The sequence below is a fragment of the Brachycentrus maculatus genome, unplaced genomic scaffold, assembly GCF_059751285.1.
Source record: "Brachycentrus maculatus isolate JH-2025_06_01 unplaced genomic scaffold, ASM5975128v1 h1tg001184l, whole genome shotgun sequence".
NCBI lineage: Eukaryota > Metazoa > Arthropoda > Insecta > Trichoptera > Brachycentridae > Brachycentrus > Brachycentrus maculatus.
Window position 1 is genome coordinate 126,261 of NW_028281871.1, and position 11,916 is coordinate 138,176.

The 11,916-nt window shown below is 34.9% G+C and overlaps 2 protein-coding genes across 2 annotated transcripts in view; one reads left to right on the forward strand and one right to left on the reverse strand.

The window, feature by feature from the left end:
• The window catches only part of LOC148299324 (ubiquinone biosynthesis monooxygenase COQ6, mitochondrial-like), a 66,295-nt gene extending 64,546 nt beyond the window's left edge, over positions 1-1,749 (reverse strand). Inside the window, exon 1 of the mRNA XM_088276200.1 lies at positions 1,521-1,749. Within this exon, the coding sequence (XP_088132326.1) occupies positions 1,521-1,695 (175 nt within the window). The 5' untranslated portion in view covers positions 1,696-1,749. The remainder of the gene's footprint in view (positions 1-1,520) is intronic.
• Positions 1,750-3,709: 1,960 nt separating this feature from the next.
• Positions 3,710-11,916, forward strand: LOC148299326 (protein FAM161A-like). The gene is made up of 6 exons (XM_088276201.1): positions 3,710-4,532; positions 5,301-5,465; positions 6,369-6,605; positions 7,791-8,091; positions 8,693-8,943; positions 10,198-11,916. The coding sequence occupies exons 1-6, from the start codon at positions 3,787-3,789 to the stop codon at positions 10,613-10,615; spliced, it is 2,118 nt and encodes a 705-aa protein (XP_088132327.1). The 5' UTR covers positions 3,710-3,786; the 3' UTR covers positions 10,616-11,916.

Here is an 11,916-nt window from a genome sequence, read left to right on the forward strand (position 1 = left end):
TGAGCACTAACATAATACCTTTTGACATTCTACCAACTTATGAGATTACAAATACAATGCTTCAAATAATGTTTAAAACGACTCACAGCAACACCATTCCGATTTTTGACAAAGAAATTTGTATCATAATACACGAGGACATAACAAAATACATGTGGAGCCGATAAACACTACTAAATTTGGAGTAAGGTCCTTAAAATATATTGCCTGTACCCAAATTAACCAGCTGCGTGACATATCGCTCACTCCTTTCAAGAACGTCATAAATCAAAATTTGTCAATTTTCAGCTATGCATATTTTTGGAATGCCCAGAAAATGTACTATATCCCAGCGAAAGCGGCATATTTTTAACTTAATATTTACCCGCTACAGGGCAGAAAGTGTTGTTTTTGCATTTTGAAGAAAAGGTATTGTTTATTTTTTTTTTTAAATATAATAAATATTTTTCAAATGGAGAAAAAACCTTCAGGTTTTGCCAAAAAAGTTCTGTTGCACAGTAAAAAGTTCAATAAGTGGCTTGATATTTATTTTTAATATATTGTATTATATGTTTAAACTTTAAAAACGTTCTCCTGAAAAATCAAGTATTTTGATTTATGACGTTCTTGAAAGGAGTGAGCGATATACAAAATAGAACCCATTCGGGGATCCAAAATAAATGATATAAAAAAATACTTTGTGAAAAGATAAATATGATTTTATTGCACGTTTAACCTCGGCTCGTAACGCGTGTCTGTATTGAAAACTATAGTGCATGTTGGTCTTCGGGTCGACCAAAAATCGCATGTGTTAGACATTTTGTGTAGTTTTGAGTGTGTAAATGGTGCTATGGTGGTGAAGGGTAGTATTGTTTGCATGCTGTGTTAGTGATTGTCCTGACGAAGAGACGGGTACGTCTCGAAACCGGTAGACGTAAAAATCTCGGCGAGTGGTTATATACTAATTTTATTAACATTTTTGTAAAAAAAATTAAATAAGTAAAAATGACTAACCACAAAGTAAATGCTTTTAATATTAATAATATTGAGAATATTATAAATATGTAGTGATTGGTCATATTTTGTCATTATATTTTTACCTTACGTTTTTTATATTTTCTCATTTGTTTATTTTAAATATGCTTCTTACCTTATGTTTTTCTAATTTATTTATTTTAAAAATGCTTCTTATGCCTATTTATTATACCTGTTTATTGTTTTTTATATTTTGCCACGTATTAGTTTTGGTTATTTTAAAAAAAAATGTAACTTTATTATTTGTGTTCCAGTCTTGTTGACCTTAATCCCATGTCCCAAAATAAGAAATAGAAATTACTCATCGGGTATCTTATATGTATATATGACTTATGTATGTAATATGTTTGAAAAAATAAATGAAGATTCTTGCGATTGCAGTTCTAATTCATGAGATTATCGAAAACCGTGATAGTTATAATTAGATCTATAGTTTTAGTTTATAAAACAATACGTTATTAGGTTAAAATAATTTTTATAGCTTGTGATAAAAATAAGAATCTAACCTAAATTACACGCTAGTGTGCATCCCACCATTCCGCCGCCGGCGATGATAATATCGTAATGATTTTCTTTATCGACATTCCCACTTTGTGTAGAAGAAAGAAATCTCTTTGAAACATTATTTAAAACAAAACAATTTCGCCAAAGAGAGCGTAAATATAACGAATTTCGGATCATTTTGACAGCTGCGTCAATTCGCAAATGTCACTTGATAATTTTGTTTTGGAAGGTGTTTATAATTATCTTACGATCATCTGATGACTCGAAGAGATACTCGTATATTTTTTATTTACATGATTTTGTATCTATTAAAAGCCGATTAAATTTCGCAATTTACAACAGTTTTTAAAATATATTACGAGTATTACAGGTTTTTTTTAATTTCTATTTATTTCAGTCTTGAAGAATGTTAGATTTGATTTCGTAATCTTCTTTCCGAATTCCTAGTATAAGGTTTAGATATGTCAATACAAATAATAATGGTTTACGAAAATAACATTAAAAAAAATATAGGGTTATTTGATATCTTCGTAAATATAATGTAATATTATGCAACATATATAACTATTTTATACAAACATCGCACGTGATTTCAGTCTTTTAACACGAGTCTTGTTATTTTAATTTAATAATGTCACTCCTTATTGAAAAATCGAAATATTATATAAAATAAATATTGCAGTTCTCCGATGACTAAGGAAATAACCATCATCTTGTTGAGTGTATTAAGATACCGATGTATTGTCTTAAGATTGCTTTCGTTCAGAAAAGTGACAAAAAAAGAATTTTTGTGAAAATATAAATAAATAAATAAACAATTCAGATAATCACAGGGTGATCATTTAGTGATCAATCTGATGAAATAAACGAGGTCTGATTTTTTGACAACAATGTTAGGTAACTTTAAAATAATAATAAATTATCACACAAAGTTGGTAACATTGTGTTTTATTTCAGATTTCATTGATATGGTCTAATCCAGGTATTGGAAAGCGAGGCTCGCGGTCTAATTGGGGCATGCCATTCATTTTGAAGAAAAAGAGACTTTTCCCTGACATAATAATTTATGTCAACGGCCCATATTTTATATAAAAAAATGTTTTGGACCATCATATTGCGATGTCCATCATTCATTCATGCTTTTCATGCATGCTTTTTTCGACCTTAGGGGCATTAGTGTTGATTACATGAAGGCAAGGTAATCAGTATTCAGGAAGATATTTTTAAAAATAAAAAGAAATACATATGTATATTTATTTCGACCCATCTGGGAATCGAACCTGGGACCTCCAACATAGTAGCCAAACGCTGTAACCACTACACTACAAAGGCGGACAAAGTTGAAAGTTGTATACGCTTTAATTTTTATAATTTATTGATTCTTAAGTATTTGCTTTTATATCCATTCAGTGGTTGATTTTAAGACAAAATATGATAAAAATCATTGGTTCACAAATCGCTCACTCCTTTCAACAACGTCATATATCAAAAAACTTGATTTTTCAGGAGATCGTTTTTGAAGTTTAAAAATATAATAAAATGCATTTAATATAAATATCAAGCCACTTATTGAACTTTTTACTGTGCAACAGATCTTTTTAGGTAAAACCTAAATGTTTTTTCTCCATTTTAAAAATATTAAGCATATTTAAAAAAAATAATTGAACAACACCTTTTCTTAAAAATGCAAAAACAACACTTTCTGCCCTATAGCGGATAAATATTAAGTTAAAAATATGTCGCTTTTGCTGGGATACAGTACATTTTCTGGACATTACGAAAACATGCAAAACTGAAAATCGAAGGTTTTTGATTTATGACGTTCTTGAAAGGAGTGAGCGAAATATCAATTATCTTATTTTTAATACTTTTAAAGTTTAAAACTAAAGAAGTTATATTATGAATCAATTTAAATAATGAAAAAACATTTATTTGTACTTCAAATAACCTTTAATGAAAGTTGTATTACTCCTATTAAATTTTCTTTTGAAATCCTGTGTTTATATAAAGTGTGTATATATCTGATTTGAAGTCCAAAATCAATAAGTAAATAATTATGGTTCACAAATTAAAAGAAAAATTGATAAACTGTGCTAGATCAAACAACATAAAATATTAATTCTGTTTGCTATCACGGCTGGGAAATCAATGAATTACTGTTGCCATAGATACAGAGACACCAAACAATATGTCAAGTCACTAAAATAGTAATACAATTAAACCTTTCGGATTCCTGATTAAATATAGTCAAGCAAATTCACTTGCAAAATGGGTTTACATACAAATACAGTGTTCAAGAATTCTTGTTTAAAAGTGCCTTTGAATCCGTCCAGCAGATTGCCATCCGCCAAATATGAAAGGATAACAACATTGAGTTTATCACCCAGTAAAAAAAAGCAGCGTGATTTGATTTCGAATGATATTATGGATAATGTTGAATCCAAAAATCAAATATCTTTTCGAGAATTCTACAAAAGCATACCTGACTACGAAGACGTAACTCATTTATCGAACCAAGAGTTTTACTTAAAACTAGAAAGATTAAGAGAAAATAAAAATGAACTGTTGTTAAAATGTGGAAAGTCTGTACACGGTTCGAACAAAGGCAGCAGGAATAACATAGAAGTTGATAGAATGGATAGACCGATCACATCAAAATCAGATTTCATCACTCACTCACATCCGGCGGAAGTGTATAAAAGTCTTATTAACTTCCGAGAATTTAGCAGAAAGGACGAATCTCTGTCCCCAGATTCCAGAAAGATGTTTGATAATGATTTTAATTTGAATAGTGCCGTACGGACAAACTCTACGGCACCGTGGGATGATGAAAATAATAATGCTCACGCGTATAGAGATGATACAAACATACCATTTCAAAAGTACAGAAAAGTGGAAGATGCCCTTTCTAAGAAATCTTTCAGTGTTCCAACTAGTCCGGTGAAAAAGTCACCGAGATTTGATTTGTCCACTAATTGTTTTGTCTCGCCACGAAAATTGAAGACGGCTGAAAGGTATTTATAATTCTTTAAATCATGCAAATTCCTTTGCCTTTCTTAATCTTCTTAGCTCCATCCCAACTTATTTCCTTCAGGTTGTAGGTCCTTGGGTCTTAACGTCACCTGGGCCATGCCTTCAAATCATCTTATCTTTCTGTAGCATCCATGAATTTTTTGGTCTTCCTCTAGATGTCTTTCAAGAATGATCCATGGTGATTGCCTGGTTCACAATATGATCAGGTTCTCTGCATCCTATGTGCTCATACCATCTCAATTGCCTTTACTCTACCTTACTATTTATGCCTGTTACACCTAGGCTTCCACGAATGCGTGAACTCTTTTTTTTGTCTCTATACTCTCCAACTGACCATCAAGCATTTGCATTTCAGCAGTTTCTAGTTGAAAGTTTGGAATTATAAAGTTCTACATTTCATCAGCTCATGTTATTTGCAATGATGGATCATTTGAAGAAAGTTTTGTAAAACATAATTTATTATGTTTTGAAAATGGTCGTAAACAGTGAATAAGTCTAACTTTTTCTTCTTCATATTGTTGGCAATTATCTTTGTTTTAACTTTGCCAATTTTAACTTTGTTTGCAGCCGCTTTAAACAGCGACTTAGTGCTACAATAAAACCATTCCCCTAAGTTTTCAACCACTGTCTTTTCCTACACTGGATTTAAATTACACATAACATAAGATCCCCTTGTTAAACCTCATTATATATTTTTTTAATGTATATTTTTTATATGTATGAAGTTATTTTACAAATTGTTTTTTCAGGGAGGATGAAAAGCAGTTGTTAGACCAGTTACAAGATTACTCGGACGAATTAGAGTATAAAATACTTCAGAGCAAAAAGAATAGCAGGAAATTTCGGGCAAATCCCGTTCCCATAGAATCGAGGATACCTTTGTTTGATAAAATTATGGAGGACCAGGAATTAAGGTTTCAAAATATGTAGAAGCAATCAAATTATCCTGAGTTAAATGCACTTTTTTCTGAAAAGTTAGTTTTTTTTTTAAACATTATTATTTATTTTATGTTTATGATTTATATATTTTCAATCAGCCCCTCCTAAATGTTAATGCATTTTGACCATTTTATCAATAACGCAATTCGCATTTGGGAAATCCTGGTAATTATGATTTATTTTCTTTGTTGTTTTATTCACTGTATAATAAATAGTTATGATTTTTTGAAAGAGATGTTATGACTGACATATGTACCGCAAAATGGAGTTGGGATGCTTCGATAAATGGACCATTTTTTCTCTGGAGTAATATCGAATCTAACATCACCTTCATATGAAGGATATTTTAAGACTCTTTTGCGTTTATAACGGCTCATATAGTTAATAATTTCATTTAGCATTTCCATTTGCTTTCTTAAAAATTAAAGTTTTATAAGTTGGCAATAAATTTTGTCACAATATTTGGGCCCAAAATATATTATTGCTGTCCATATATTGGACCAAAGGCTCCTAATAAGTGTGTGATGGTTTGGACATGTGGAACAAATGACTGAGGAAAAAAAACGGTAAAACAAATTTGTGAGGCGAATGTAGTTGGAAAAAGAGCAGAGGAAGACCGAGGAAAACTTGACATGATCAGGGATGTCAAATACTTGAAATTAATCAGATCAGTAGCAAAATAATCGGCAGGTATGTCTAAGGAGATGCAAGAATGTGGAACAGGTAAAGAATGCTAGTAAAGACAAAGCAGTGTGGCATTCTATTCTCTTTGCCTATGGCATGAAGCAGCGTGATGGTTATAAGTATCAGTAGTAGTATATACTTTTTTGAAAAGTTGTAAAATCGTCATTAAAAGCGTGTCTCTATCAATTTTTCAGGCGTTCGATTTCAAAACTGCAGTCGACCGCAGAACTCCAATCCCAGATGAAGCCTTTCAAGTTTACGGAGAGAGAGGAGCGCAGGAGCCTCGGAAGCCGTCTCTGTCGCTCCAATCCCCAGTTGAACCTGTTGTCTCCGGACACCGGGTCCGGTAAGAAGTTCAGAGCCAAACCTGTGCCAAAGAACCTCTTCAGCAACTACATTTACGATAAGATGAGAGAGGACGAGTTCTACAGGTGAAATGAAAAAATATTTTGTAGCGTAATTTAGTAATTCGACCTTTTAATTATTTAATATATATTATGATTTAGTAATTTAACCCATCTGGGGGAGTATGGCCGTATATGATCATCCAACAAAACTTTTCTCAAAGGAGTGTAGACCTGTGCTTACAGTGACAGCCTAGCTTAGAAATAAATGTTACTAGCAAAGTCTAGTGACATTTATTTCTAAAATGATACTTGTACTGCCATCTATGGTTGTATTTAAACACTAAACCATATTCCAGATTATTTTTCTGTTTTACATATTCATAAACAAGTACACATTTCCATTTTAATAAACATAATTAACACATTGTTGTCAGGCGGTTTTATCAACATCGCTGACCCTAACAGACTCAGACAGTCTGTCACCTGACACTAATCACAAGTAACCACAAACCCAATTCCGATCTGTACAATGTTTGGCATCTCTCATGCTCTACCAAAAGTAAGCAAACAGAACGCTCATAAGTGTCTCCCGCTCTCTCTACCAACTGTATGTAAAAGATGCTTTTAAGCGTGTCCCGCAAACAATGTGTCAACAGGGACCCATCAAGCCACTTTGTGTGTCTTGTCAGTGGTCAGTTCTTTTTACATACCTTTCCATTATTTTAATATATTTTAACATCTTAATACATAATAATAATGTACACACACGAAAATAAAAAAGTAAAAATTCAAAATTCAAAAAACTTTGATGTGTTACTTGAGCCCAGTAAAAAAAATTTTTAGATCGTGGTATCGATCGAAGTATTATGACAATAAGTGTCACCTGTCAGGGAAACAATGAATCATGTCGATACGTTCATTATTGTAGACTAAAATACAGATTTAATTTTTTTGTACTGGGCTCAAGTAACACATCAAAGTTTAAGTAGCCCCGTTCTACGTTATACAATTTGTACTACATAAACTCTTGATCAATTACCCATTCCTTTATTTTGCTTTACTCTAGATTTTTGTTTGCCCTCTTAATACTTTAAAATGGTCGGAACTATATAATGAAGTGATTTCTATTTCCATATTATTCACATTTGGGACCATCAACCCCTTGGTACTGTACCGCAGTACTGTAATGTCATAAGGTAATTATGTATGTGGGAATTCTTAGCAACGTTATTTTGTCGCTGTTATTAATTGCAGAGCCCTTAATCGCAGGATCCGAGCGGAGGAAATGCTCAAGGCATCTTCCCTCCCCCCGTCCATGGCCAGACGGGAGAAGCACAAATCCGAGGACTGCGGCTCTCCCGCGCTGTGCCGCGGGGCGGACCAGCGCAGCGACACCATATCCAGCGCCAGCAGCGGCAGCGACAAGAGGAAGAGGAAGGCCAAGAGCAAGAAGTGCAGGAGGCACGCCGCGAGGCAGGGCAGGACGGAGCGGGAATACGACGACTTGAAACAGGAGTTTATCGCCTCCGGAAGCAAATCACCCACCCGATCAAGTAGAAACCCGTCCGGGGTATATAACCATTCAACCATTAAATATAATCACTGAAATTCATCTTTGTTCTCTATCCCTTACCTGCACTTATAGTATTTAGGACACTGCATCGTATCGAAGCTGTGTTATCTTATTTTTCTTTCTTTATGAGGCCTCTGACCTCCACTGCTGGATATAGGCCTCTTCCTCTTCTTTCCATTTTATCCGGTCGGTTGCTGCTTGCAGCCAGTTTTTACCCCTCACAGTGACTATGTCGTCGGACCATCTCATGTGTTATCTTGATCATTCAAATATAAAAATAAAATTTACATCTCAATATGAAGGTCAAAGAAGAATATGGAAGTCCGAGTATTTACAGGGCTTACGACCTAACATGTTTAAGAGATCATTTTATTCACGTGTAACATTCACCATTCTACCATCATACGGTGTTTGAAAATGATCCGGAATGCATCAAAACACGTGTCATATTGCATTTTAAGAAATATTGGTATTGACCAAGCAAAACTAAAATTAAAAATGGATAGATATTACCACAAAGTGACAGACAAATCAATTAATAATAAAAAAATACATTTGTTTTAATGGAAATAATATGATATTTTTGTTTTGGTTTTAGGATTTATTGAAGAAGCTTTATGGTTCTCAGGCGAGTACAAATTCGTCACCGAATGCCCCCAACCGGGCTCGGTCGGCAATAGAGATCCCGTCTGTGAACCGATCTAACTTGGCAGCCATTTTGCGAATCGAGTCCACCAAAAAGAAAATGGAGGCCGATGTCATGAAGATTCTAGAAGAAGAAAGATTCCAGTCGGAGGTGAAGTGGCGGGACAGCGTTCTGAGAAGAAAACCGGCATGGAAAACATTAATGTACAGGTTTTGAACACATAACTGGACTATTTATAAGGGGAAATGATTAGAACAACATAAATTATCAACAATATTAATATTATTTATATCGGATACTAGATTATTTACCCTACGGATGAGTTGTAAATTTTTAAAGGTGGTGGAAGATTATCAAAGATAAGTTACTAGGTAGCTCTAAGTGAGACTAATCTAGAATGCCACTTGCCTGACTATGCGGGTATATAAACGATTGAGGGATGTTGTTGTCACCACTCAGCAAGATACCCTCATTCCTTACAGAAACATGTATCATTCTTCCCATTTTTATGAAACAAGATGGAAGCAAAAAGTAATAAGCTTATTAAATACTTCACGAATCGCGGAATTGATGGTGTAACAATCGGCCATGCTTCACAAATGTATCGAAAACCTTACTGATATGCAGAAGGATCTAGGACCATAGCATATATACAGGTTTCAAGAATTAATGCAGTATGAGTCGACACTCCGTACACGCGACTAAATAATTAAACGCGTAAACGTAAACGTAATAAATACGTAAACGCTGAATAAATATTAGGAAATCCCGTATAATATCCCGGAAAGTAAAAAAATAGCATTTTTAACATATTTAAAATATATATATATATTTAAAAAATATATATATTTTGCAGAGACCCACAAGCCATGTTGTGTGTCTTGTCGGTGGAGTTCTTTTTGAATACATTTTTACTGTTTTTAACCATTTTAACCTAATATACACCCATAAAGAAAGAAAAATTAAGAATATAAACATTTTACAATTTTCATAAAATAAACTCTTGATCCCCATTCTCTTCCCCAACTCTTACCCATTCCTTTATTTTGCCTTTGTTCCATATTTTATTTTGACCTCTAACATCCATCGGCAACAAATTAAAAATGTTCGGAACGATATATTGCAGTGTTGGACTCCCATATTTATTGTTAATTCTTGGGACTATCAAACCTTTGTTGTGTGTAAATCGTGTATCATGGTTGTGTTCTAAAAGATTTTGATATTTTTGTCTAGTTTGCTGTTCGATGATACTCATCCACAATATTCCACGTACCGGCAGTAATTTAAAATGTTTATATATCAATATTGGATTGTCCCTTTGATTATATATGTGACTGGGTACCATTTTTTTGATTATGGAATGGTTCCTTAGTGAACCACTGAACTGCGCTATTGAAACAGTGTTTTAGCGAAACAGTATACTTAATTAATTAATTTTTATGTTTTTTTTCTTCCAGTCCTTCCGGCGACATCGCCATGCGTCTCCAAACCAGAAAGGACGAGGAGCGTCTCCTCAGGGAGCAGTTCCTCCACGAGATGGAGCTCATGTACGGCCGAGTGCACCGACAGCCTCTCATGTTTGAGCGCACGTACGGACCTCGGAAGAACCTCCCCCGGAGGGAGTCGGCCTATCCCGGAGAAGGCGGGGGCAGGAAGAGCAAGCTGCGGAGTGCCCTCATCAACCGGGACCTCTCGCCCAACACGGCCTCCCCCGTCCGCTCCAGGAAGGTGTCTATTAACGAGACTGCGGAGACAATTCGGGATGATATCGACGAGTTTTTGTATAAGCACAGTGACGACGAAAAGGAATCCAAGTCGTCTGATGACATTCCGGAAAGCATCGATAATGCTTTTGATTTTGAGGATGACAGATAGGCAATCAAAGAAACTAGATAGATATTTACAACATTTCGAGTGTGTCCGAATGCTTGTTCACAAATCTAGGTATCTCCACTCAGGAGTTCTGTTTTGACATCTCAACACAGACGAAAGAGAATATAGAAGTCTGGGTATTTAAGCTGGTAAAGTAATCACTTTACACAAATGCAACATTTACCATTCTACTCATGATTGACAAGCACACTACTAAATTTTTTGGAACTCCTACATATGTATTTCATTAATCTCATGATGTTTTTCATACATCTTTAAATAAAAGCTTTGTCAATCCAACTTTAGATGGCTCTGCTGAACTCACAAGTAAAGCGTCATGAAATTAATGATACATGTAGGAGTTCCAAAATTTTTAATAGTGTGGTTGTTAAACACGAATGTTGCATGTGTGTACTATTATTTATTATTAAACCATATCCGCTCCCTAGGTAGAGCATATGGAGTCCACAAACTGTCTGCAGCCTTTTCTGTCGGCTGCCAGCTCCCTTGCATCCTCCCAAGTCAGATCCGCGTCCTGAAGTTCTGACGAGAACTGCCGACGAATTGTCAGCAGTGGTAGTCCTGGGCGACGCGAACCTGATGCCTTGTAAAAGAGGCAAGCTTGATGGTGGCTCTCGGGAGGCATGCGGAGTACATGGCCAAGCCAACTGAATCACCTTTTCTTGACGACAGTTGTTGACAGTTGCATGTGTGTACAGTAATCACTTATCCAGTCTATAGCAGGTTATAAACCCTGTATTTACAGGTGTTATATACTGTATTTCTGTCCGCCTCCGTAGTGTAATGGTCAGCATGCTCGGCTACCGTTCTGGAGGTCCCGGGTTCGATTCCCAGGGGGGTTTAATAAATATAAGTGATTTTTTCACTCTAATATTTATTCAATATTACACTGGACTGGTACCTGAAGTGGAGGGCTGATCACCTTTCCTTCATGTGTAAACGATCGAGATAACACTGCGTTTATATGAAGCAGTGCCCTATGCACCATTGGGGTGCGGTAAGGGTTTTATTATTTATATACTGTATTGGTATTTACCTAGACTCCCATATTCTTCATCATCCGTGTTAAGATTGCAAAATGTAAATACAACTAGATATAGTGCCTGTCATGCGGCGATTCGTGTAGCATAGTGTGAGTGATACTCTGAATGTTCCCGACACATTCCCGGGTCTGGAATAGAAGCTCTCGGGTTCCATTTATACGCACATATGCTATAAATACTTTTATCTCAATTTAATATCGACATTCAAAGTATTTCGCACAAGCAAAGATAAAAATAATT

What these genes read in the sequence shown, in the direction of transcription:
- LOC148299326 (XM_088276201.1), top strand. Translation starts at nt 3,787, where the DNA reads ATGGGTTTACATACAAATACAGTGTTCAAGAATTCTTGTTTAAAAGTG. An exon ending in ATGGAGGACCAGGAATTAAG is followed by an intron (nt 5,466 to 6,368) that starts GTTTCAAAATAT and finishes TCAATTTTTCAG; the next exon opens with GCGTTCGATTTCAAAACTGC. An exon ending in CCGGCATGGAAAACATTAAT is followed by an intron (nt 8,944 to 10,197) that starts GTACAGGTTTTG and finishes TTTTTCTTCCAG; the next exon opens with TCCTTCCGGCGACATCGCCA.